Source organism: Salvelinus alpinus, chromosome 2 (assembly GCF_045679555.1).
Source record: "Salvelinus alpinus chromosome 2, SLU_Salpinus.1, whole genome shotgun sequence".
Taxonomy (NCBI): Eukaryota; Metazoa; Chordata; class Actinopteri; order Salmoniformes; family Salmonidae; genus Salvelinus; species Salvelinus alpinus.
In genome coordinates, this window is record NC_092087.1 from 14143047 (window position 1) to 14170109 (window position 27063).

At 44.0% G+C, this 27063-nt stretch overlaps 1 protein-coding gene across 5 annotated transcripts in view; it reads right to left on the reverse strand.

The window, feature by feature from the left end:
• Nucleotides 1–27063, reverse strand: part of LOC139542608 (neuron navigator 1-like) — a 97986-nt gene that overhangs the window by 12364 nt on the left and 58559 nt on the right. For 2 of the 5 annotated variants that reach the window (XM_071348250.1, XM_071348268.1), the window contains 17 exons: nt 23522–24311; nt 22683–23138; nt 22413–22463; nt 22135–22295; nt 21122–21310; nt 19412–19464; nt 16767–16790; nt 16226–16303; nt 11695–11784; nt 10668–10779; nt 7698–7852; nt 3538–3737; nt 2741–2903; nt 2397–2571; nt 1877–1974; nt 1660–1755; nt 1085–1253 (listed from right to left, as the gene is read on the reverse strand). In XM_071348250.1, the coding sequence (XP_071204351.1) occupies nt 1085–1253; nt 1660–1755; nt 1877–1974; nt 2397–2571; nt 2741–2903; nt 3538–3737; nt 7698–7852; nt 10668–10779; nt 11695–11784; nt 16226–16303; nt 16767–16790; nt 19412–19464; nt 21122–21310; nt 22135–22295; nt 22413–22463; nt 22683–23138; nt 23522–24311 (3060 nt within the window). The remainder of the gene's footprint in view (nt 1–1084; nt 1254–1659; nt 1756–1876; nt 1975–2396; nt 2572–2740; nt 2904–3537; nt 3738–7697; nt 7853–10667; nt 10780–11694; nt 11785–16225; nt 16304–16766; nt 16791–19411; nt 19465–21121; nt 21311–22134; nt 22296–22412; nt 22464–22682; nt 23139–23521; nt 24312–27063) is intronic. The other 3 variants (XM_071348277.1, XM_071348258.1, XM_071348286.1) reach the window with 3 other exon arrangements.

Consider the following 27063-nt stretch of genomic DNA (forward strand, 5'->3'; position numbering starts at 1 on the left):
GTCTCAGATTTAATGATTTGGAAACAGGGACAGTTTAGTTGCAAACACACACTGATTTGGCATTGGAGAAATATGATAAGATGAACACAGGCCTATCTCTCTGTCCATTCTTAGCCTGTCATTTCAGTAATGTGTGCTATTATGTAAAATGACGTAGAATTGTATGAAATGTTTAAAGGCCATTTTTTCTCGGACTTGCAAATACGATGGTAATTTCATCCAATGCTTTTACTATAAAGGAGATCTTTCCACCCCTACTCTTGCTCACGGTTGTCTGTGAACCCACAACCTTCTGGCCCGCAGCCATGTGCGCTATCAAGATTCCTGCAATGCTTACAGGACGAAGAACAGTTTCTGAAACTGCATATCTAAGGCTTTGGTCTGTCCAAGAGCTGAGGGTAAGGATTTTCTCTGCTATCCACTTTATGTTTTAATTATTATTTTGGGTATAGGGGAGGGTCACTTGTTTTGTTTTTTTCACGAGTTCAGGGAAGGTTTAGGTAAAATATATTTTGATGAAGGGAGGTCCAATTTTCTCCATGTAACCCTTATCATAAATAATTACTACCACAAAGATGGCTGCCAGTTCACCCAGCGTCGAATGTCAACTTAAATGGTCATTTCGATTCTATTATCTATATTACTATGATTTCAATAGGTTTCCTATGGAGGATTGACAATGCAATTTAAAACAACAGATATTCCCATTCAAGTCAATATTGTCTGTGGACCTCCAACCATCTTTGTTGTACCATTTGAAAGTAGAAATTTATATTTTATTACATATATCAGTCAAAACATGACACACACCCTGTATTCAAGAACATGTTGTGTCTCAACCGATGTCGGGCACAATACCAAAACCTCAAATGATATAAAACTGACACATTTTATAAAAATGTATTATAAAATAGTTTGACAACCCTGTTTGTAAGCTTTTAAATTATATCAATCTCAACCCTTGGATGTCTCATGGTATGGTTGTGTATGCAAAATATGTCAACTTTGAGCACTTCTACAATGGTGATTGAATTAAAATGGATTAGGCCATTATTGATAATTGTACCATTATAATCCTGGTTACCTTTGAGTGTAACAGTGACGCTGCTGGGCCCCTTGGATACACAGTGTGAGGGTTGGCTCTCTGGCAACTCTCCTCCCAGCACCCTCCTGATGTGGTTCATACTGTAGCTGTAGATAGAGTCTGTAGACAGGCCCAGGCTGGAGGTGGGGTCCACCTTGGCTATGTACACCTAGGGGGAGGAGAGAGCGAGAGCGAGAATAGAGGAGAGGTACATTTGTGGTGGTGAGGTACATTCGTGGTGGTGGGGTACATTCGTGGCGGAGGGGAACATTAGTGGCGGAGGGGAACATTAGTGGCGGAGGGGGAAGCAGACTGAGAACTTACAGTATAAGATGTGAAGGTTAAGTACAGACCCTTGCCAAAACCATGTCGACATGGAGAAGAAAAGTGCTCCCATATTTATGTGTTTACTGTTTGTTGACATTATGATCCTACACAGAACCCCACACCCTACCTTTGCATTGCCGTTGAAGGTTAAACATTTAGCATTTTTAAGGTCCATTTACAGCAACAATGTAGCCACTTGTGAAGGAAGAGCAGGGTTTTTGTCAGTCGAGGTGCCTGTTGAGACTCACCTTAAAAGCCTGGCCGACAGCCGAATCCAACATAGGCCAGTCCATTCTGCCGTTAACCCTCACAGTACCGATGAAGAAGTCCTGCTGTTTCACCTCCTGTTGAACAAGGACCAGCAGTACTGGATAGGTTAAAGGTTAACCATCACTCTTATTATAGAGGTCTACTGAACTGAATACGTCTGGCACATTCATCATGAATTGTAATAAAAAGACTCACATCTTTGAAGATGCGCAGGTTGGCCACACGAACCACCACTCTGACACGTGGGTCGTCCCTTTGAGAGGTGAGACTGACGGCTTCTGTCTGGAACAGGTCTGTTCAGAGAGAGGGAGGCAGAGAGATAAAGAAAGAAATGGAGAGAGAGAGAGAAAGGGGGAAACAGAAAGAGAAGTCAAGGAATAATCTAATGAGTGCTTTCCCTGACTACTTTAACATATCAAACACATAAACGTGGGTACACATTGTCCTTGTGTTAATTTTTACAGTTAAAATGAGGTGAAGTGAGATCACTACTGGTTGTGAATAGACTCCTGGGTGGTTGTTGGGTCGTTTTGTAACAACTGTTAGGTTTCATATACACGCTTTAAGGAGGGTTATTTAGCTGACATGTTTTGTGATAATTATCTCTAGTTTCAGATTTAAAATTAAAGCTAATTCATGGAAGTCATTCAGTCTTAAACTTGTTCAGTGGTGACTGTGTTCCTCTAGTTACTGTGTTACTGACGCCAGCCCTCACCAGGGGAGCTGCCTTCTCCCAGGCTCATGCTTAAGGTCTTGCTCAGAGATATGGCAACAGATTGACGTGGCGAGGCGGTGCCCAGTGATGCCAAGCTGGAGGACTGGGAGGTGGAGGTTGAGGGACCACCTGTCTTCAACTGGTCATTCTCTGCCTTCAGGTTCTCCACTGTCATCTGCAGGCAGGGACACAGTGTAGGATTAAGGGGGATACTAACACAGCTAACTACTTAGTGAGGAGAGTCCTGTAGGGCCCTAATGGGGTCAGGGTCAGGGGTCAAACCATATCTACGTTACAGTAGACATCATTAGGTAACACAAAAACACACAGGCAGACACACACACCTGCATGTTGTTCATGGCCTCCTGCAGTTGCTCCAGCTGGTGGGCGGAGCTAAGGGCTTCCAGGCGGATGTCCGTCAGCTTCCTCTCCTTCTCCCAGAGGGCCGAGCGCAGCGTAGACACAACCTTCTCATCCTCCGGGGGATCCTCGCCTCCTTCACACAGCCTGAGGGAGAAAAACACATGATGCAAACACTGAACAGACGCATCATGTCCATTGAAACTGATGTGGCACATATCTAATCTATTCCATTAAACTGATGGAGATAAATAAGACACATAAATAAAATAGAACTAGATACTGATAGATTAAATTAGAGATATATACTGATACATGAAATAGAAATAGATATTCGTACATGAAATAGAGATAGATACATGAAATAGAGATAGATACTGATACATGAAATAGAGATAGATACTGATACATGAAATAGAGATAGATACTGATACATGATATAGAGATAGATACTGATACATGCTATAGAGATAGATACTGATACATGCTATAGAGATAGATACTGATACATGATATAGAGATAGATACTGATACATGATATAGAGATAGATACTGATACATGATATAGAGATAGATACTGATACATGAAATAGAGATAGATACTGATACATGAAATAGAGATAGATACTGATACATGATAGAGAGATAGATACTGATACATTAAATTCATACATACATACCATTTGGTGCACCTCAATGTTTGAAATATGTATTTTATGGAATCGAAACATGGTTCAGACTAGAGGGGCACCAAGGGGGATCAGGATGTGTGAGGCCTTACCCAGAGGAGGATACAGAGACAGAGGACCTCATCATGGAGGGAGAGTTGTCCCCGTCCCCATCCCTGTCCCCGTGGTGGATGGTGATCTTAGGAGAGGAGGGTGCAGAGGAATCTGGAGTGGCGATCTCCTCGATGTCAGCGTACGAAGCAGAGAGCTTTGAACCCTTCTTACTGAACGCCTTGTTGAAGGAACTCCTCAGCTGTACAACAGGAGTACATAGATAACAGAGATAAAGAGTGAGGATCCCCTTCTGGAACAGAATTAAAGTTGTAAGACTGATAGAGTACCCAGAGAGAACCACAGTGAACAATTCCTCAGTCAGACCCCTGTAACCATCCCGTACTCTTTGATGTGTCTCAAATGGCACCCTATTCCCTGCATAGTGCACTATATAGGGTTAATGGTGCCATTTGAGACACACTCCTTTGCTTCATCAAAATATCACAGCAGGAGATCTGGGGGGAGGGCTGTTGGCCTGGCGGTGGGGAGCTTTGGCCGATGGCAGATAGGTTGCGGGTTCGGGTCCCCGTTTTTTGACCTTGTGGGAGATCTGTCGACTTGCCCTTGAGCAGGGCGATGACCCTGGCCCTGCTTCTGTGTGTCGCTCTGGATGGGAGTCTGTTAGATCACTAATGTGATGTAGATGTTGAGCGGCTTCCCTACAAGTAGATTGTATGTTTTAATATGCTATAAAAAACTACAAATAATACAAAAATCACAGCAGTAACTACTGCCTCTGATTTTCTAGACTTGAATATAACCAGTAGGAAAACAATATTGTCCTCAAAATCCTCAAATCTCGCCACCCCTATACTGCTGTTGTTCCTGCTGAGGTGAAGCGGGACAATGTGAGAACCCAAGGCTAATCTGGCAGCGTGAAAAAACAATAGTCACGGGCTGCAGTACACACAACATGGAAATAACCTAACAGCTTAGTCTGCAGGGAAACTGTAGAAATTAGCACCCGGTAATGAGACAGAGATGTTCATTAGACTTTGTAAGTGTGGTCCAATGAGGGGGAAGGAATAGAGAAGAGCACTGTCCAATGAAGGGGAAGGAATAGAGAAGAGCACTGTCCAAAGAGGGGGAAGGAATAGAGAAGAGCACTGTCCAATGAGGGGGAAGGAATAGAGAAGAGCACTGTCCAATGAGGGGTAAGGAATAGAGAAGAGCACTGTCCAATGAGGGGTAAGGAATAGAGAAGAGCACTGTCCAATGAGGGGTAAGGAATAGAGAAGAGCACTGTCCAATGAGGGGGAAGGAATAGAGAAGAGCACTGTCCAATGAGGGGGAAGGAATAGAGAAGAGCACTGTCCAATGAGGGGGAAGGAATAGAGAAGAGCACTGTCCAATGAGGGGTAAGGAATAGAGAAGAGCACTGTCCAATGAGGGGTAAGGAATAGAGAAGAGCACTGTCCAATGAGGGGTAAGGAATAGAGAAGAGCACTGTCCAATGAGGGGTAAGGAATAGAGAAGAGCACTGTCCAAAGAGGGGCAAGGAATAGAGAAGAGCACTGTCCAAAGAGGGGCAAGGAATAGAGAAGAGCACTGTCCAATGAGGGGCAAGGAATAGAGAAGAGCACTGTCCAATGAGGGGCAAGGAATAGAGAAGAGCACTGTCCAATGAGGGGGAAGGAATAGAGAAGAGCACTGTCCAATGAGGGGGAAGGAATAGAGAAGAGCACTGTCCAATGAGGGGTAAGGAATAGAGAAGAGCACTGTCCAATGAGGGGTAAGGAATAGAGAAGAGCACTGTCCAATGAGGGGCAAGGAATAGAGAAGAGCACTGTCCAATGAGGGGCAAGGAATAGAGAAGAGCACTGTCCAATGAGGGGTAAGGAATAGAGAAGAGCACTGTCCAATGAGGGGTAAGGAATAGAGAAGAGCACTGTCCAATGAGGGGTAAGGAATAGAGAAGAGCACTGTCCAATGAGGGGTAAGGAATAGAGAAGAGCACTGTCCAATGAGGGGTAAGGAATAGAGAAGAGCACTGTCCAATGAGGGGGAAGGAATAGAGAAGAGCACTGTCCAATGAGGGGGAAGGAATAGAGAAGAGCACTGTCCAATGAGGGGGAAGGAATAGAGAAGAGCACTGTCCAATGAGGGGGAAGGAATAGAGAAGAGCACTGTCCAATGAGGGGGAAGGAATAGAGAAGAGCACTGTCCAATGAGGGGTAAGGAATAGAGAAGAGCACTGTCCAATGAGGGGTAAGGAATAGAGAAGAGCACTGTCCAATGAGGGGTAAGGAATAGAGAAGAGCACTGTCCAATGAGGGGTAAGGAATAGAGAAGAGCACTGTCCAATGAGGGGTAAGGAATAGAGAAGAGCACTGTCCAAAGAGGGGCAAGGAATAGAGAAGAGCACTGTCCAAAGAGGGGCAAGGAATAGAGAAGAGCACTGTCCAATGAGGGGCAAGGAATAGAGAAGAGCACTGTCCAATGAGGGGCAAGGAATAGAGAAGAGCACTGTCCAATGAGGGGGAAGGAATAGAGAAGAGCACTGTCCAATGAGGGGGAAGGAATAGAGAAGAGCACTGTCCAATGAGGGGTAAGGAATAGAGAAGAGCACTGTCCAATGAGGGGTAAGGAATAGAGAAGAGCACTGTCCAAAGAGGGGCAAGAAATAGAGAAGAGCACTGTCCAATGAGGGGCAAGGAATAGAGAAGAGCACTGTCCAATGAGGGGCAAGGAATAGAGAAGAGCACTGTCCAATGAGGGGTAAGGAATAGAGAAGAGCACTGTCCAATGAGGGGTAAGGAATAGAGAAGAGCACTGTCCAATGAGGGGTAAGGAATAGAGAAGAGCACTGTCCAATGAGGGGTAAGGAATAGAGAAGAGCACTGTCCAATGAGGGGTAAGGAATAGAGAAGAGCACTGTCCAATGAGGGGGAAGGAATAGAGAAGAGCACTGTCCAATGAGGGGGAAGGAATAGAGAAGAGCACTGTCCAATGAGGGGGAAGGAATAGAGAAGAGCACTGTCCAATGAGGGGGAAGGAATAGAGAAGAGCACTGTCCAATGAGAGGGAAGAGCAGCTGGAAATTGCATTGATGAGCCTTGAGCGCTGCACAGACCGTACAGATTTGAGTTGCTGCAAGAATAATGATTTTATTTCTTGTCGAATCCTAAAGCACACTTATTTTATACTTTACAGATAGTACAGACACTTAAGAAATGTGGAGAATTCCTCATATAGGTTTTACTGTCAACAAACCCAACATAAACATAAAAGCCTTGCTCCTCATTTAATGATATTCAAGAACGACCACCAAACAAAACAACACAATGGGTTGACAATAAATCAATCACGAAAAGTTTATATTGTCATGTGACAGAAAAAATATCGGCTTCATTCACTAACACTGGCTTTGCATGAAATCAGAAATCTCTATTTCACTTCTCTGACACTGAACCAAACAGAATTTAACTGCAGGTTTTGAGAACATATGAATTCAATTTGTTAACGATTTATTTACTTGTGATTTATGAATAATTTATCTGGCATATATTTAACGTACATGGTATGCTTATGTAACATACAGTTAGTGAATGAAGTGGAGTTAGCTAGGTTTAACATGAGATTAGAACACATCAGTGTACGGAGACACATCAGTGTACGGAGGGAGGGAGGAATGGAGGGAGGACTTGCAGCTCTCACAATATCTGCTACTCACCTCAAAGACGAGCGAGCAAGAGCAAGAGCGAGACAGAGACAGAGACAGAGACAGAGACAGAGACAGAGACAGAGACAGAGACAGAGACAGAGACAGAGACAGAGACAGAGACAGAGACAGAGACAGAGACAGAGACAGAGACAGAGACAGAGACAGAGACAGAGACAGAGACAGAGACAGAGACAGAGACAGAGACAGAGACAGAGATAGAGATAGAGATAGAGATAGAGATAGAGATAGAGATAGAGATAGAGACAGAGACAGAGACAGAGACAGAGACAGAGACAGAGACAGAGACAGAGATAGAGATAGAGATAGAGAAACTCCAGACCGTTTCTGGTACTCGGACTGAATTCGGCAAGACAGTACACCACTGCCCTGGCCCCAGTGAGTTCTCAGTGGGTTCTCTCATAGAACCAGGATCTCAATTAGAATCCTAATTCTAATGATCTATTCTATTTACAGCAGGCGGTTCTGTGCTCTCACCCAGCTCTTCTTCTTCTTCTTGGCCTCCTGCTCCTTTAGACTGCCCACGCTGGAGTGGCTGGTGATGCTGTTCAGGCTGGAGATGCTCTCAGACGAGTTCTGCCTCTTCATCTGAAGCTCTGGAGAGACAAGAGGAGCTGGTGAGAAGAACTGATCTGGAAAGAGGAGAGGAGAGGAGATTGTGAGAAGAACTGTTCTGGAGAGAGGAGAGGAGCTAGTGAGAAGAACTGTCTGGAGAGAGGAGAGAAGATTGTGAGAAGAACTGTTCTGGAAAGGAGAGGAGCTAGTGAGAAGAACTGTTCTGGAGAGAGGAGATGAGCTAGAGAGAAGAACTGTTCTGGAGAGAAGAGGAGCTAGAGAGAAGAACTGTCTGGAGAGAGGAGAGGAGATTGTGAGAAGAACTGTTCTGGAGAGAAGAGAGGAGCTAGTGAGAAGAACTGTTCTGGAGAGAGGAGCTAGAGAGAAGAACTGTTATGGAGAGAAGAGAGGAGCTAGAGAGAAGAACTGTTATGGAGAGAGGAGCTAGTGAGAAGAACTGTTCTGGAGAGAGGAGAGGAGCTAGTGAGAAGAACTGTTCTGGAGAGAAGAGAGGAGCTAGAGAGAAGAACTGTTCTGGAGAGAAGAGAGGAGATAGTGTGAAGAACTGTTCTGGAGAGAGGAGAGGAGCTAGTGAGAAGAACTGTTCTGGAGAGAAGAGAGGAGCTAGAGAGAAGAACTGTTCTGGAGAGAAGAGAGGAGCTAGTGAGAAGAACTGTTCTGGAGAGAGGAGAGGAGCTAGTGAGAAGAACTGTTCTGGAAAGAGGAGAGGAGCTAGTGAGAAGAACTGTTCTGGAGAGAGGAGAGGAGCTAGTGAGAAGAACTGTTCTGGAGAGAAGAGAGGAGCTAGAGAGAAGAACTGTTCTGGAGAGAGGAGAGGAGCTAGTGAGAAGAACTGTTCTGGAGAGAGGAGAGGAGCTAGAGAGAAGAACTGTTATGGAGAGAGGAGAGGAGCTAGTGAGAAGAACTGTTCTGGAGAGAGGAGAGGAGCTAGAGAGAAGAACTGTTATGGAGAGAGGAGCTAGAGAGAAGAACTGTTCTGGAGAGAGGAGAGGAGCTAGAGAGAAGAACTCTTGTGGAGAGAGGAGAGGAGCTAGTGAGAAGAACTGATCTGGAAAGAGGAGAGGAGAGGAGATTGTGAGAAGAACTGTTCTGGAGAGAAGAGAGGAGCTAGTGAGAAGAACTGTTCTGGAGAGAGGAGCTAGAGAGAAGAACTGTTCTGGAGAGAAGAGAGGAGCTAGAGAGAAGAACTGTTATGGAGAGAGGAGAGGAGCTAGAGAGAAGAACTGTTATGGAGAGAGGAGCTAGTGAGAAGAACTGTTCTGGAGAGAGGAGAGGAGCTAGTGAGAAGAACTGTTCTGGAGAGAGGAGAGGAGCTAGAGAGAAGAACTGTTATGGAGAGAGGAGCTAGTGAGAAGAACTGTTCTGGAGAGAGGAGAGGAGCTAGTGAGAAGAACTGTTCTGGAGAGAAGAGAGGAGCTAGAGAGAAGAACTGTTCTGGAGAGAAGAGAGGAGCTAGTGAGAAGAACTGTTCTGGAGAGAAGAGAGGAGCTAGAGAGAAGAACTGTTCTGGAGAGAAGAGAGGAGCTAGAGAGAAGAACTGTTCTGGAGAGAAGAGAGGAGCTAGTGAGAAGAACTGTTCTGGAGAGAGGAGAGGAGCTAGTGAGAAGAACTGTTCTGGAAAGAGGAGAGGAGCTAGTGAGAAGAACTGTTCTGGAGAGAGGAGAGGAGCTAGTGAGAAGAACTGTTCTGGAGAGAAGAGAGGAGCTAGAGAGAAGAACTGTTCTGGAGAGAGGAGAGGAGCTAGTGAGAAGAACTGTTCTGGAGAGAGGAGAGGAGCTAGAGAGAAGAACTGTTATGGAGAGAGGAGAGGAGCTAGTGAGAAGAACTGTTCTGGAGAGAGGAGAGGAGCTAGAGAGAAAAACTGTTATGGAGAGAGGAGCTAGAGAGAAGAACTGTTCTGGAGAGAGGAGAGGAGCTAGAGAGAATAACTCTTGTGGAGAGAGGAGAGGAGCTAGTGAGAAGAACTGATCTGGAAAGAGGAGAGGAGAGGAGCTAGTGAGAAGAACTGTTATGGAGAGAGGAGAGGAGCTAGTGAGAAGAACTGTTATGGAGAGAGGAGCTAGAGAGAAGAACTGTTCTGGAGAGAGGAGCTAGTGAGGAGGGTGAATAAGGGTTGGGCGGTCTCCAGATTTTCCTTTTCTCTTACCGGGAGTTTCGGTATTACAGTCTTGGTAGACAAGGGGGCGCTAAACACGCAACAAAAAGCCTATTGGGCATCTATTACCAGAATACTAACAACATTATCACAATTCATTTCTATAGAGGCTGCTGGCTAAATATGCTAACGAGCTCAAACGAAAATAAACTAATTGCAAAGACAGGCAATCTAGCTCATTAAGTTATAGGTAGTATCTACCGAATATCATTTAATGGTGAGTTTGGACATTTACAAGCAAAATGTAATCGAGAGACATTGTGCAGATGAACAACGTTTTGAGGCTTGCTTGTCTGAGGGAATAAGAGCACAGGCTCTGGAGCAGCATGTGTCTGTGTGGAGTCACTAGGGCAACCGACCTGCTAGCTGAGGAACGCTCAAACATAGGTACAGGTAAGCCTTTTCAGAATGACCATTTTTACAAGTATCGACTGATGGTGACTGAATGTTGATGCTAGCAAATCATGTGACCAGTTGTCAAAACTCAACTCTGCCTCGTTATAAGAGAATGGAGTTGAGCACTCCTCAGCTACGGGAATATTGTTGACGGTATTTTGACAATGGTTTTGACGGTTTTGAAAAACCATCCCGGAATATTTACTGGTGAAGGTAGAGAAGAGAGAGAACAAAATGGTTCTGGAGAGAGAAGAGGAGAGAGAAGGTATGTGGGGAGTGATTATGGTAAAAGAACGCTAGGCCCTTGGTTGGCTCTCTACCTTTAGGAGGGATGTCAGGGTTGCTGAGGGCCACATGGATGATATCTTGGGCCTCTGTGTTTTTCGTCTTCAGGATCTCTATGGTCTCCTTCAGATCAGTCAGCTCAGAGTCCTACGGGGAAACAGGATCAATACATAAACACACTGACAAAATGTTAGTTGTCTCTGGGAACTTTCTCAAAATTACCAGATTTTGGAAGATTCCCGGGATCAGAAGGGATTAAGCAGGAATCTGGGAATTCTCCAAACATCAATAGAACAGCGCTGATAGATGAATCCTAATCAAATCAACATTTATTTGTTGTGTACACAGATTAGCAGATGTTAAAGCAGGTGCAACGAAATGCTCATGTTTCTAGTTCCAGCAGCGCAGTGTCTATAATCCCCCCCAAAAATAAGAAGAAATTAATGAATATCAGAACGGGCAATATCAGATGGGGATTGACTATGGAATTTCTATGGTGTCTCGGAGTTCCTGAAGGATCGTGTTGAGTGGCTTGTGAAAACACAACCTTAGCACCATGTCAACCTTTGACTAGATTTCATTTCCTGTCAGGAGGACCAACGGCAGCGGTGCTGAGTCCCTGTCCTCTGCTCTCTAACAGGATGACACAGCAGTTAGATGGTGCCTGGGGGGGGGGGGTCTAGTGGATCAGGCTTAGGGGTTGTTGTGGTACGTTAGTCTGTCAACGCACACTGATGAGATCGGACTGTCTACACTCTAGGCTCACTTTGCTCTCAGATTTTCATTGAACAAAAGTCAATTGGTTCATTTGTTTGAAAAACTGTAGGTTAATATGAATACCCCACACACATTTTTTTAAATGAGATTCTCACAACCAGAAGATACTGAATCTTTGCTACATCTAATTATAGTAAACTAGAAAGAGTTATGAATAATAAACATTTATTTTACATTGATTGGAAATAGCTGGATAGTAAATTAATTGAACAAAACTCAGCTCCACTGAAGTTTCTGAAAGTAAACAAATGTAAGAGAAGGTTACATTATGGCAGCTGCATTTACCGGTACCTTCTGCTCCTGGCTGACCGACAGGGTCTGTAGACGTGACGTCATCAGTTGCAGGCTCTGCTCGAACGCTGCTACCAAATTAGCCTTCAAAGAGAGAGAGAAGAGGTAGGGTAAAGAGAGAGGTGGTAGAGAGGGAGGGAGAGAGAGAGCGAGAGAGAGAGAGAGAGAGAGGAGAGAACACAGAGATGAGTCACTGCACCACAGGTATACTACACATCAAGCAAATGGCTTTCTCCAGGAGGAGCGGGAGTGGTACAGTAGCATGGGAGACCTTTCTGAGCGGTCGCAGAAAGCCTAGCGGTTAAGAGCATTGGGCCAGTAACCGAAAGGTTTCTTGTTGGAATCTCTGAGCTGACTAGGTGAAAAATCTGTTGGTGTGCCCTTAAGCAAGGCACTTAACCCTAATTGCTCCTGTAAATCGCTCTGGATGAGAGCATCTGCTCAGTGACTAAAATGAACTCGCATAGTGGTGTGTGTGGCTGTAATTTAATATGGTAACAATATCTACAGCCAGATGTTTTCACTTATATGGTATTTGTAGATACAGTGGCTTCAGAAAGTACTCATACACATGGACTTATTCCACATTTTGTTGTGTTACAGCCTGAAATCAAAATGGATTAAATTGATATATCACCCATCTGCACACAATACCCCATAATAACAAAGTGAAAACACGTTTTTAGAATTTTTAGCAAATGAAGTACAGAAATATCTCATTTAAATATGTATTCACAACCCTGAGTCAAGACATGTTAGAATCACCTTTGGCAGCGATTACAGCTCTGAGTATTCCTGGGTAAGTTTCTAAGAGCCTTCCACACTTTACAATATTTGCTCATTATTATTTTTCAAAGCTTTAAGCTCTGTCAAGTTGGATGTTGATCATTGCTAGACAGCCATTTTCAAGTCTTGCCATAGATTTTTAAGACAATTTAAGTCAAAACTGTAACTACAACACTCAGGAACATTCAATGTCATCTTGGTAAGCAACTCCAGTATATATTTGGCCTTTTGTTTTAGGTTGTTGTCCTGCTGAAAGGTGAATTCATCTCCCAGTGTGTGTTGGAAAGCAGAGTGAACCAGGTTTTGTCTAGGATTTTGCCTGTGCTTAACTCTATTCCGTTTATTTTTATCCTTAAATACTATCCAGTCCTTGCCAATGAAACGCATACCCATAGCATGATGCAGCCACCACCATGCTTGAAAATATGAAGAGTGGTACTCAGTGACGTGTTGTGTTGGATTTGCCCCAAACATTTTATATTCAGGACATACATTTCATTTCTTTGCCACATTTGTTTTTGTTTTATTTTAGTGCCTTATTGCAAACAGGATGCATGTTTCAGAATATTTGTATTCTGTACAAGCTACCTTCATTTCACTATGTTATTTAGGTTAGTATTGTGGAGTACCTACAATGTTGTTGATTCATCCTCGGTGTTCTCCTATCACAGCCATTAATCTCTGTTTTAAATGGGCCTCATGGTGAAATCCCTGAGCAGTTTCCTTCCTCTCCGGCAACTGAGTTAAGAAGTATGCCTGTATCTTTGTAGTGACTGGGTTTATTGATACACCATCCAAAGTGTAATTAATAATTTCACCATGCTCAAAGGGATATTCAATGTCTGCTTTTTTTATGCTCCTATAGACATGATTCAAGGTAGGTGTCGAGACCTAGCTGGGGGCACCACACGGTGACTCAGACAGGAACCTTATCACCGGGTTAGACTGTCAGTCTGCGGGACGGGATGGGCGATCAAAGAGTCATGTGACAGCGAAGAACGGAGGAGGGATCTGGAAGCAACAGACATTCCAACAGACATTCCAACAAACCTGTCCTAGCTGCTACACCCAGCATCCAGAGGTGTGAGTCAGCGGCCAGCAGGCAGGGGGCAGCAGATATTCCAGAACCAGCAGTCAATACAGCCGACAGTGGAGGAGAGAGGGACAGTGGCATTAGGCCGGGGTCACACTATTTGCACACATTCACACAACCTAGACACACACAGACACAGACATTGGGCCAGAGGGCTGGCTATTCAATATCAATTATTACAAATTACAGTAATAATCAACTACAGTTAAGAGCAACATCATACAATTTAACACATGATAAAGACAACAACACAGTGGGTAAAGGCTGAAGCAAAACATATTCAATAATATGATACTATATTGTTTTATTAGTTGTTTATAAATACTGTTTATTAATGTATTATTACTGAACCAAGGTCTGTGTTCATCTCACATTCAATCACACAGTATCAGTAAGACACTCAGGTCAGAGGGTTGGAGCATGTTCAAGGGTATTGCCAATGGACAGTGTTAGTACTGTAGTGGACTTTGACTTGCTAAAACAACATGCAACACATAGTAATCAAGTGCATTTCCTGAAAAGAAAGTTTTGGTTTTAGACTGGTATCTCCACAGCTTTGAGAAAATGGTCTCTTTCAACAAATACAGTGCATGACGGCAGAATTTCACTCACTCTCTTAACACATGTAATATACTGTATGAAGCATCTGATAGCAGGAGTGTCATGCTGAGGTAAAGAGAGGTGAGGAGAGGGGCGGGGAGGAGGGTGATAGGGGTGAGGGGCGGGTGGGGTGTGGAGGTGGAGTACAGAAAGAGTAGAAGAGGTTGTGTCAGTACGGAGGAGAGAAGGGCTCCATAACGTGGTGGGGGTGCAGCGTTGCTATTTTACCCCCCTGTGGTGCCTAGGGTTCATAAATCTCAACCACTATTGCTGGTGTTACTCACTCCCTAGGTATGGGTATGGAGCGGGGGCCAGAGCCAGCCTCTAGTAGGGTTCATCATGGCTGGCAAGGGCCAAAGCCAACTTTAACCACCATCACGTTCAGCTATGACTGGGCCAAGGAGGGCAGACATAGCCCCTCCAGGAGAGGTTATGGTTACTTACCTGCACAGTGACTACAACTATGGCCAGGGGATTTGTCCTAGTAAGGTCACATGGCCAGGGAAAACTCTTGAACCAAACTCTAACTAACCAATACACAACTATAGAATTATTAACATGATCATTGAGTGGATTTTGGTCAGGGAGTTAGATTGCGTACTATGCTTTCAACACTGGGCAATAAAATCACAGATAGATTTATGCCTCTATCACAGCCAGCACCATTTCTGATCTCACCCTCTACGGCATGTTTTCCTATCGTAGCTCAACATCAGAGTAATCAACGCCTGACGATCCAGGCACTCTAAATAGCTTCATAATATCTTTATCAATATATCAGAATTTTTCAGACATGGTTTTTGTGTTGGCTTGTGTGGCAAAAACCCCATCATCACCTCTCATGTTTCACAATTAATAATGTCTGGCACCCAGAGACAGCTTCCATCCATCATACTGTATGTCCCAACACAGACATTAAGAAATGTGTTTGTTATGGATGCTGCTACCGTAGTATGGGACAAGTTGTGAGGCTGCTGTTGACAGAGACTCTCACAATCAATCCTAATAGAATCATGGTAGAACAAAGGTGTGTCATAGGCACATAATGAATGAGGTGAAAATGACAGACAGCCAGGGAGAAATCCAAACCCAGTCTAATAGAAATTAATAGCAGTAGAGGCATAATCCAGATTTGATTTATGCAAGAAAATAAAAGGCATGTGATATCAAAAATTGTGTAATATAATTATTGTCAACCTAAAATATTGTCATATAATTATACAATTTAAATGTGTTTTTACACATTTTCTGTATAAATAGGCTCTTAAATATATGTAAACAGACCATAAATGTTCAACATTTTGTTTTCTTGGAAAGTAGTGAGTGTTATTATATAATACAATATCAGTACTTGTTGCATTTACAACTTGTCCATTTTTTTTATTTAACTAGGTAAGTCAGTTTTAAGAACAAATTCTTATTTACAATGACGGCCTAGGAACAATGTGTTATCTGCCTTTTTAGACTTTCACCTTGTCAGCTAGGGGATTCAATCTAGCAACCTTTCAGTTACTGGCCAAACGCTCTAACCACTAGGCTACCTGCCGCCCAAGTCCTAAGTCTAAGTTCTATCATCAACTGATTTCAGTCAGTGTACGGCTGTGGATTGACTGCATTGTTTGAATGTTGGCATATTGGCAGTTAATTTGAAAATTGGAATTATTCCTCTAAAACTGGCTGCCTAGCTAGCTAACAAACATACAGTGCAGATACATTCTTCAAATTCATGATTTTAGAGAATATCTTATCACAGCACAGGCAAACCACAGTTGAACAACTCCCTGACCAAAATGGCTGCCCTTAATCCCATCATAAGAAGGTTCATGTCCATTCTAGCCAGACCGGTTGCTGCTTTAGCCAACTCCATTGTCATTTAGCCAACAATAAAATAATAGCATACAGTACACTAGTTTTGATTTGGCCAGACTTAGACTACATAACAATGCAACTTGTGCCTAGCAACTCAAGACTAGACAACGCCAGAAACAAATATGGCCACCATATAGAGGCTCAGAGGTTGAAACGTGAGAAGCATGTTCTACATACATTGGCAGACAGCTGGGTAGTCAGGTTGGCCACTTTTTCCTGGGAGTTCTCCAGCTCGCGTCTCAGCTTGCGGATTTGCTGTGAAGAAAATGACAACAAGAAGGTCCTTTAGACAGGCAGTGCAGGAAAACATAATTTAACATAACTCCATACTGTGCTTTTCTCCACATCTCAAAGCGCCTTACACTGTATGGTGATATATGGCATTGGGTATTGGCTGGGTAAGGTGCATGACACAAAGTAAGCTTATAAAAAATGTAAATTAAAATAAAGCTTTATGGATGGGAGAGGATGAGATTATAAAGTAGGAAACTTGATGAAAAACAATAGACACATGGTTGCTGTACAGCAATATCCCTGCATGTCGAGTTACACTGAACATGCTAAATAAATCAATTAAAAACACTGGAAAACACCAATGTTTCAGATCCTAAAGCACCGCTGAATGGATGGACGTGAACAGTACGGATGGACGAAAGCGAATGAGATGATATTTGGAAGATGAAGACAAGGCGAGAGTGGAACAGCGGAACAGCCTTACCTCTCCTTGTATCCGCTCCTCGGTCTTAGAGAGCATAGTAGGACGGAAAGAAGAAACAACAAGAGAGAGAGAGAGAGTGAACTTGGGAGAGTGAACTTGGGAGAGTGAACTTGGGAGAGTGAACTTGGGGCTAGTGGATGATACGGTTGGTTGAGGTAGTATCACAGTAGCTCTGTAAGTCTGGCACTATCCTGGGTTTACAGAGGGTAGTGGGTTCAGACTGCATCCTATAGGAGTTCAGCAGGGTAAAAGCAGGGTAGAATAGCAGGGTTCCCCAAATTCGGCCTGCGGGAATTATTATAATTTTTTTAATACTTTTCGTTGTTGGACATGAAAGACCGTAAAATCACCAGGAAATCAGGTTAAAGTGATTTTAATTTAGGAAATGTGTTCCCAAGTATTCCTACGCATAAATAGATAGGCATATGTGATCGTATCCCAATGTAATCAAGGTTTGAAATTATTCTGTTTTTCTATTAAACTATATATTCTTGGGTGTACAAATTATTTAAAACTATGGTTCTGCCCTCCGAACCATCCATTCAAGGAAAAATCAGCCCGTGGCTGAATGTAATTGGGGACCCCTGGCCTATATTGGGGACCCATGGCCCATATTGGGGACCCCTGGTCTATATTGGGGACCCCTGGCCTATATTGGGGAACCATGTCCTATATTGGGGACCCCTGGCCTCTATTGGGGACGCATGGCCTATATTGGGGAACACTGACGAGTTTTCAGGTTTTTCTACTTACAAAGCATGTAGAGGTCTGTCATTTTTATCATAGGTACACTTCAACTGTGAGAGACGGAATCTAAAACATAAATCCAGAAAATCACATTGTATGATTTTGAAGTAATTAAATTGCATTTTATTGCATGACATAAGTATTTGATTACCTACCAACCAGTAAGAATTCCGGCTCTCACAGACCTGTTAGTTTTTCTTTAAGAAGCCCTCCTGTTCTCTGCTCATTACCTGTATTAACTGCACCTGTTTGAACTCGTTACCTGTATAAAAAGACACCTGTCCACACACTCAATCAAACAGACTCCAACCTCTCCACAATGGCCAAGACCAGAGAGCTGTGTAAGGACATCAGGGGTTAAATTGTAGACCTGCACAAGGCTGGGATGGGCTACAGGACAATAGGCAAGCAGCTTGGTGAGAAGGCAACAACTGTTGGCGCAATTATTAGAAAATTGAAGAAGTTCAAGATGACAGTCAATCACCCTCAGTCTGGGGCTCCATGCAAGATCTCACCTCGTGGGGCATCAATGATCATGAGGAAGGTGAGGGATCAGCCCAGAACTACACGGCAGGACCTGGTCAATGACCTGAAGAGAGCTGGGACCACAGTCTCAAAGAAAACCATTAGTAACACACTACGCCGTCATGGATTAAAATCCTGCAGCTCACGCAAGGTCCCCCTGCTCAAGCCAGCGCATGTCCAGGCCCGTCTGAAGTTTGCCAATGACCATCTGGATGATCCAGAGGAGGAATGGGAGAAGGTCATGTGGTCTGATGAGACAAAAATAGAGCTTTTTGGTCTAAACTCCACTCGCCGTGTTTGGAGGAATAAGAAGGATGAGTACAACCCCAAGAACACCATCCCAACCGTGAAGCATGGTTTGGGGATGCTTTTCTGTAAAGGGGACAGGACGACTGCACCGTATTGAGGGGAGGATGGATGGGGCCATGTATCGCGAGATCTTGGCCAACAACCTCCTTCCCTCAGTAAGAGCATTGAAGATGGGTCGTGGCTGGGTCTTCCAGCATGACAACGACCCGAAACACACAGCCAGGGCAACTAAGTAGTGGCTCCGTCAGAATCTCAAGGTCCTGGAGTGGCCTAGCCAGTCTCCAGACCTGAACCCAATAGAAAATCTTTGGAGGGAGCTGAAAGTCTGTATTGCCCAGCGACAGCCCCGAAACCTGAAGGATCTGGAGAAGGTCTGTATGGAGGAGTGGGCCAAAATCCCTGCTGCAGTGTGTGCAAACCTGGTCAAGAACTACAGGAAACGTATGATCTCTGTAATTCCAAACAAAGGTTTCTGTACCAAATATTAAGTTCTGCTTTTCTGATGTATCAAATACTTATGTCATGCAATAAAATGCAAATTAATTACTTAAAAATCATACAATGTGATTTTCTGGGTTTTTGTTTTAGATTCCGTCTCTCACAGTTGAAGTGTACCTATGATAAAAATGACAGACCTCTACATGCTTTGTAAGTAGGAAAACCTGCAAAATCGGCAGTGTATCAAATACTTGTTCTCCCCACTGTATATAATGTAAACATAATGGTAAAGACCTGGGTAAACAATAAAGTGATCTATAAACCATGGACAAAATTGGAAAAGGAGAGAAAAGCCCATGTTTTGAGGTAAAAAGTCATCGTTGACAGCTCTGGAACTCATCAATGACATTTGGCACAACATATCACCTCACTTCAGGCATGTTTTCAATCCAAGAGAGAAACACTAGATGGTTATATTTCTACAGTTGGCAGGCCAGGCCTATATCACACACAGTCATGTCATTGTGAAGGGACCAACTGTTATAATCGTGAAAGTATATCCTGTGGGCACACAACAGCTGAGCCCAATAACTATTTCTGGATTATTTAATAATTATAGTACTCACCGAGGAATAGTTGGATGAAGTGTTTGAAGCCAAGGAGAGAACAGAGCCATGGACTGAAATGTGTAGAGAAAAAAACCACAGAGAGAGACAGAGAGAGCAAAAACATTCAACATGGTTTAATACTGACATATGCCATATCCAGACTTCACAGAATATGCTACAATGTGATTAATTTATCGTATTCAGATTTGTAAAAAATACTTTATAGCCAGTAAACCTGCTACTGTGAGTGTAGATATACAGCAAGGTATGAATTACAGTTGACCTGTGGCAGTATATAAGTACTTCATAGAAAACAACATAAAACATAACCCAACACTGACAATGTTGAAGAGATGAATGATTTTAGAGGAGTGACAGAGACAAACTGGGTCACCTCATTACACCTTTACATAACGCACATCTAAAATGGAGGCACTCTCTCTTTCTCTCGCTTCCTCTCTCTCTCTGTATTGAGAACACAGCCTCAAGGAGACCATTAGAGGGTTGTCTAGGCTGGGGGCGTGCAACATCAGGGGAATGTGTTCCACAGGGTTGGAATAAGATCCGTTTCCCTTTAGTCTATTCAGAGAGTGAATAAATACACATTTCAAGTCATGAAAACTCAACACAGTCACTCAAATGGAAATGGCGAAGGTGCATAAAGATGGCGGTCCCCATGTACCTTCCACAAACGCCACATTTTCTAAGTTCTCCGTATTGTACAGTGCTCCCGTTACAATGTTTTTGTATGTTCATTAGAACAATATACATAATCACAATTCAAGCTTCAACACGGGCACAATTTGAAAAAATAAAGTAGATTGTGCTGATTTATAGGCACATTGAACCATATCGCACACCGTAGTTTAAAAAGTCTGTGGATAGTGCTCAAACGAAGACGTCATATTAAAATTTCTTACATCTTTATGCACCTTCACCATTGGATTTTCAATTAATTTCCTGAATTGAAATGGAGCTGACCTCAAACCTGGTTTCTTTATTAACTGAGGGCCGCAGTAGAAGAAGGACAAGCCAACATGGGCCAGCCATAGAAATGGAGCCACAGCTTTAGACATGGAGCCATAGGGTCCAGCTTTAGACATGAAGCTACAGAGGCCAGCTTTAGACATGGAGCCATAGAAGCCAGCTTTAGACATGAAGCCATAGAAGCCAGCTTTAGACATGAAGCCATAGGGTCCAGCTTTAGACATGAAGCCATAGAGGCCAGCTTTAGACATGGAGCCATAGGGTCCGGCTTTAGACATGAAGCTACAGAGGCCAGCTTTAGACATGGAGCCATAGAAGCCAGCTTTAGACATGAAGCCATAGAAGCCAGCTTTAGACATGAAGCCATAGGGTCCAGCTTTAGACATGAAGCCATAGAGGCCAGCTTTAGACATGGAGCCATAGAGGCCAGCTTTAGACATGAAGCCATAGAGGCCAGCTTTAGACATGGAGCCATAGGGTCCAGCTTTAGACATGAAGCCATAGAGGCCAGCTTTAGACATGAAGCCATAGAGGCCAGCTTTAGACATGGAGCCATAGAGGCCAGCTTTAGACATGAAGCCATAGAAGCCAGCTTTAGACATGAAGCCATAGAGGCCAGCTTTAGACATGAAGCCATAGAGGCCAGCTTTAGACATGAAGCCATAGAAGCCAGCTTTAGACATGAAGCCATAGAGGCCAGCTTTAGAAATGCAATGATATATTTGTATACAGGTTACTTACATGTGCTAGCTGTCTCACAGTCATCCCCAGGCTCGCGGAAGGATCCAGAGCGCATCATGCTCTTGGGCCGGTCGGCCAGTGACATGGTGCTGCCCAGTGGAGGGGAGCCGTACAGGTCGAAGGCCATGTCGTTGGTGGGGATACTGTTGGAGCGGGTTATCCTGGGGGCACCACTCGGGATAGGGGCAACTGGGAGGGCAGGACAATTGGCATGGGTAAGAGGCAGACTGGCACAGAAACTGTATGAGGCACACACGTACACTACATACTCACACACTCACATATATCTGCACTCACTCACACATACCTGCACTCACTCACACACACATACCTGCACTCAATCACACAGTCAGTCACTCACACGCACACACCGACACACACACACACCGACACACACACACATACACACACACACACTCCCGAGGGGAACCTCACCCTGATGACTCAGTGTAAGGAGACACTCAGGTTCCACAAACAGTCAAAGGGATATACAGTATGTATATACATACATAGCATTGCTTTACTCAGAGTGTCTTTTATATCTCCTGCTTATTCACGCTTCATCAGTACACATATAAGAGATCATCATATTTTACTGACACAGCCAAATCTTAACTATAAAATATATATTTAACTATGTAACTTGATTAGTTCTGAATATGATTAGAACAATTTCTGAACTATAACGTCAACAGGGTGTTAATGTACTTCAGTGGATACACATTTACTGTATTCACAGGTTCATTCTAAAGGAGCGTTATGTGTTTCTATAATTCAACACGACCAACATCACACGGACTGGTTTATACTCAAAGTAAATGCATCCGCTGCTGCCGGGCTGTTACTGCTGCTTTCAACCTGTGCCTTAAACCTTTCAGATGTATCTGTGTTGAAATACAGACCAGCAGGACGATTAGTCTGAATGAGAGTTTAGAGTTACACAGAGTTTTCCAAGTCAGCCTTCAGAGCCGCAGGGCTGTGGATGGATAAAGGTGCAGTAGACTGAGACTCACCCACGTTAGTGAGGACAGCCTTGCCAGAGGAGAGGTGGGGCATGTGGGTGGGCGATGGCAGCTGAGGGGGGCTCTCGCTCTCCATCAGGCTCACTGCGGTGTGAGAGTGACGCCTCTCCTTCCCCTCCGACTGATCCTCTGACAGACCAGAGCTGTAGCGACTGGAGCAGGGCATGGAGAAGAAAGCAACAATTAAACGTGCCTCGGACGAGAAAAATATACTACATCATTTGTACATTGGATACAGCAAATGTGTCATAAAACAATGAAAAACTTACTTGACATACCCTAATCCTTTCTTGGGTAAGGTGTTCCTGTCTGTTTGCAAACTTGTAGAGAAAGAACAAGACAACAATAATTACCTTTTCTGCTATCAAACAATCAATGATAGTAGAACATCTTGTTATTAATAATATCTCAGATGCAGTAGAAAGATGGCAACAGTTTGATCATAGTATGTTCCTACATACAGATACTGACTGATGAAGTACAGGGTTCCGAAACCTATTCCACCCCATCATCAGGGTCTTGCTCCTGTCTAGACCCACCTGTCTGGGAGATTGAGGGAGGTCCTGCTCCCAGCACCCCAGGTCCCCGTGCTCCTCGTCTCCTCCCTGTCCCTGTCTCTGTAGCTGTCCCTGTCTCTGGACTCTGCCCGGATATATCCTCCACTGGGAGGAACACTCATGGTGAGGGGAAGTGACTCCATGCTGCGGTGTAGGCCAGACAGTTTAGGGTAGAGCAGCGGAGAGCTGCCCATGGACAGGGTCTGGCTGGGGTAGCAGCTGGGGGAGTCGAGGTGCAGGATGGGGGCTGGGCTGGGGGTGAGGCCCCGGGGGATGGTGCTGCGTGGCCCGGATCCAGCCAGGTCCTGGAGCTTGGAGTAGGGGGGCACTTTAGGAGGGAGGTCCTGAATGGTCACGCACAAGTCCAGGCTGTTGGAGTTGACCTTGTCCAGGTGTGCCAGGCTCGGAGGCCGACCCAGAGATTTGCAGCTCAGCATCCTATGAATTAGATATGAGACACAAAATGTCAAATCCAGCACCATCCAGAACCAGGAAGGCTCCAGAGACCCTGCTTTTCTGGACTTGTTCTCAGGCCTGGCATGAAAAAGACATGAAAACACAGCACAAAAAATGACAGTGACTTGTTTTCTTGCTGTGTTGTTCTCTTATGTCTATAAAGCGGTTTGAGTAGTTTAAAAAAATTACACAGTAACTCTTCCTAAAATATCTTAGAAGATTCAGCTGAGCAAACTGGGTCGACACTAACAGAGTAATATATGTAGCTGGTTCTATTAACCTCATACCACCGCAAAAAGAGTACTGTAACTAAAAATTGCACAATTGTAATGTACGGTAGGAATGTATCTGGATGGTGACTTTACCTCTGAGTGGTGGGTGATGAGAGCTCAGGGTATTTGCTGCTGCTGGCCCTACGCAGCCCATGCAGTTTGGCGCTAGCCTCCCTAGTGGAATCACCCTGACATTCTGCCATCTTCAGGGAGCCACACAGGGAGTCCATATCAGATGCCACTGCCTTGGCCTTAGCCCTCTCCTTCTCCTTCTCCCTGTCTGTCTGGTTGACAGGGCCTGTGCTCCCTCTTCGACTGGCCCCCTTAGTGCTTCCACTGCCAGGCTCTTTCCCCCTGGGGCCGGGGCAGGCCATGGAGACAGGCTTCAGGCTGAGCAGGCCGGGCTCCATGCTGCTGCTGGCGGGCCGGGCCGATCCAGGGCGGCTGATCAGGCTGAGGGTGCTGGACTTGGCGGGGCGTGGCAGGCTGCGGTACTGGAGGCTGTTACGGGCGCTGGGCCCCAGGAAGCCCCCCTCCTCACTGCCGGTGGCGTCAAAGCTATTCTTACGTTCCCCTCTTCCTCCTCCAACTCCCAGAGGCTTCACAGGGATGCCAGAAGACTTGGGCATCTTGCCCACGGTGGCAGAGCCACTAGAGATGGTACTGCCCCCTGCTGTCATGACAGTGGCGGTGCTGGGGGTCGGGAGCCTCTTGTAGCCGAACGAGGCCCCGGCAGAGGGCTTGACCAGGCCGGATGGGGGCTTGCGGAGTTCCCGTTGCTGCGGAAGATGATCCCTCCCAGCGTCAGAACGAGATCGCTGCAGCCCAGAAGCCTTCACAGACATCTTTGTCTTGTCCACCGCCCTGTGGTCACTCTTTGGTGCTGCAAAGAGAGAGAGAGATAAATGTCTTCATTCTTTTGGAACTTTTGTGAATGTAATGTTTAATGTAAAAAAAAGATATTTCACTTTTGTTTATTATCTACTTCACTTGCATTGGCAATGTTAACATATGTTTCCCATGCCAATAAAGCCCTTAAATTGAATTGAGAGGGATTAGATTCAACCATACCACTATCATTAGTCATGATTAGTCAGCTACCAGCTGTAATAATGAGTGGAGCTGAAAGTGGACCGTTGCATATAGATCAAGTGTGAAGAAAGCATCAGTCAACTGGCTGGATGTGGATGACACCATCATGACTAATGTTGGACGACCAGAACCATACCCTATGGCTTAATGGCTACTTGGTCACATAAAAACAGCTGTATATAACAAGAAACATGTGTATTTACTAAGAGATGGTTTATGTTCGCTAGATGAAGACAACTAGTCACCAACATACAGCCACAAACATCTGAGGTACTGCAGACGTGTCTGGTTGACAAACTGGGCCCTTGACCAAGACGTAATGAAATGCAACGGGCAAATACTTTGGTGACTGACAAAATTAGGGAAAGGCTTAGTTTTTATTAATCGCACTTTGTAACTCATTCATATTATTCTGGCAACTTGACATGTACAAGTCACAAAAATGTTTTTCAGACACATTTATAAATGCATGCATTATTGGGGGGGCTTACTAAGCTAACATATGAAATTGTTTTAAGATGGTCATACCATGGATCATTTTAGGACCCCTGTAGGTATACATTTGTTTTATTTAATTTGGTCTTTATTACTATAGCCCATAGAAACACATTGAATAACAAACACATTCATAAATGGCAAAACAGACAGTAAAAAAAAGTATCATAAGGAATTAGGTTTTGAAGTGTCTGTCCTATATTTAGGAGATACAAGAAAGCTCAGGAAATATTTTTGTTTTTTAGACACATGTTTAACCCCTTTTTGTTGTTGTTACAACACTACCTTCATACTCCCATTCGCTTTTTAAACTGGTCCCGGGTTTCCTTCAGATGAGTCCCATGCCATTTGTGAGGGTTGTAAAGCAGAATATCCCCTTTCCATAGTGGGATCATAATAGCTTGTAGCCCAAACGGTTGGGTACCTGCAGACAGAAGCTGGCACATCGGCTGAACCGACTTCCCACCGTGATCGTGTGGGTCTCATCTTTCCATAGAGTGGTCATATTAGTTTGTAGGGCAAACTGTTCGGACGCTACAGACATTTTCATCAGAAGGCTGATTTTCTGGATGTCTCATGGTCTGACAAACAGCGCTGTAGCCCGGCCACCTTCCACTGCAGATGTGGAAGGCCGATATCGGCGGATTGAGACGCTGCCCATGGAAAATAATTTATCTCGCTTAAACTGACAGACTGACAGATTTTAAATGGGGATTTTTTTAAATTATGTTACTTAGATTGACGAACGGGCGCGTCAATAGACTCTTAAGGAATAACACAGGCGTTATAAAGTAACAGTGCATGTCACTCAGTCAGGGAGAAAAGGTGAAGGTTAGTTAAGAAAGCAAAAGCAAAGACCAGTAAAATAGCTGCCTGTCTTTCCCATGTGCAATAGCCTCAATTGGACACCGTCAATGGAATTCAAGATACAATCAGACATGTAAAGCAGCATAACTGATTGGGGAATGTAAAAAGAAAATAGTGTCTGTTTGGGAATTTCACAAGACTGCATTTTTAGCCCAGAGAATGATGCCAAAAAACATAGAGCCTTCTAATCAGCCACATTAATCAGGCAAATAAGTGGTCGAGGGCATTACAATAAATTGCATCAGTCAGGAAATTGAACTGCAGTTTGATTGTTTCCTCTATTGTTCAATCATAATTAGATTGCGAGGAATTAAATAACCCCTAAACACAACATTATTGCTGTGATCAGATGGATGAGTCACTACACATCATTGTAATCCGCTGCATTTCATTACTAGCAAACAATAGATCCATAGAACTGGCTTTAGGCTGAATAAAAGGTAATGCACTACATTACACACCAGTGGAGGCTGCTGAGGGGAGGACGGCTCCTAATAATGGATGAAATGGAGTGAATGGAATGGTATCGAACGTGTGTGATACCATTCCATTCACTCAATTCCAGCCATTGTGCTCCATTCCAGCCATTGTAAAGAGCCACCCTCCTCTCAGCAGCCTCCACTGCTGCACACTCTTGCTACTACGTCTTAGTCTGAAAAAGATACATTTTTACTTGAACTATGAATCAGAGAAAAATATGATAAAAAAAAAACGGTTAATTAAGAAACAAGTCACACACCCGCCATTTGAAATGCCATACTGCACTCTGCACTTTGCACAAAAGGAAACCTTTTGTTGCTGTTTAAATGTAATTTTTCTACTGATACTGCCCATAAAGGTTAATGAGGTATCCGTAGTCCTCAAACTCAGGTATGGAGCAAAAATATGTTCAAAATCATTTTTTTTTACCTATATTTAACCAGGTATGCCAGTTGAGAACAAGTTCTCATTTCCAACTGCGACCTGGCCAAGATAAAGCAAAGCAGTGCGACAAAAACAACACAGAGTTACACATAAACAAACGTACAGTCGATAACACAATAGAAAAAATCTATGTACAGTGTGTGCAAATGTAGAAGACTAGGGAGGTAAGGCAATAAATAGACCATAGAGGCGAAATAATTATAATTTAGTGTTAATACTGGAGTGATAGATTTGCAGATGATGATGTGCAAGTAGAG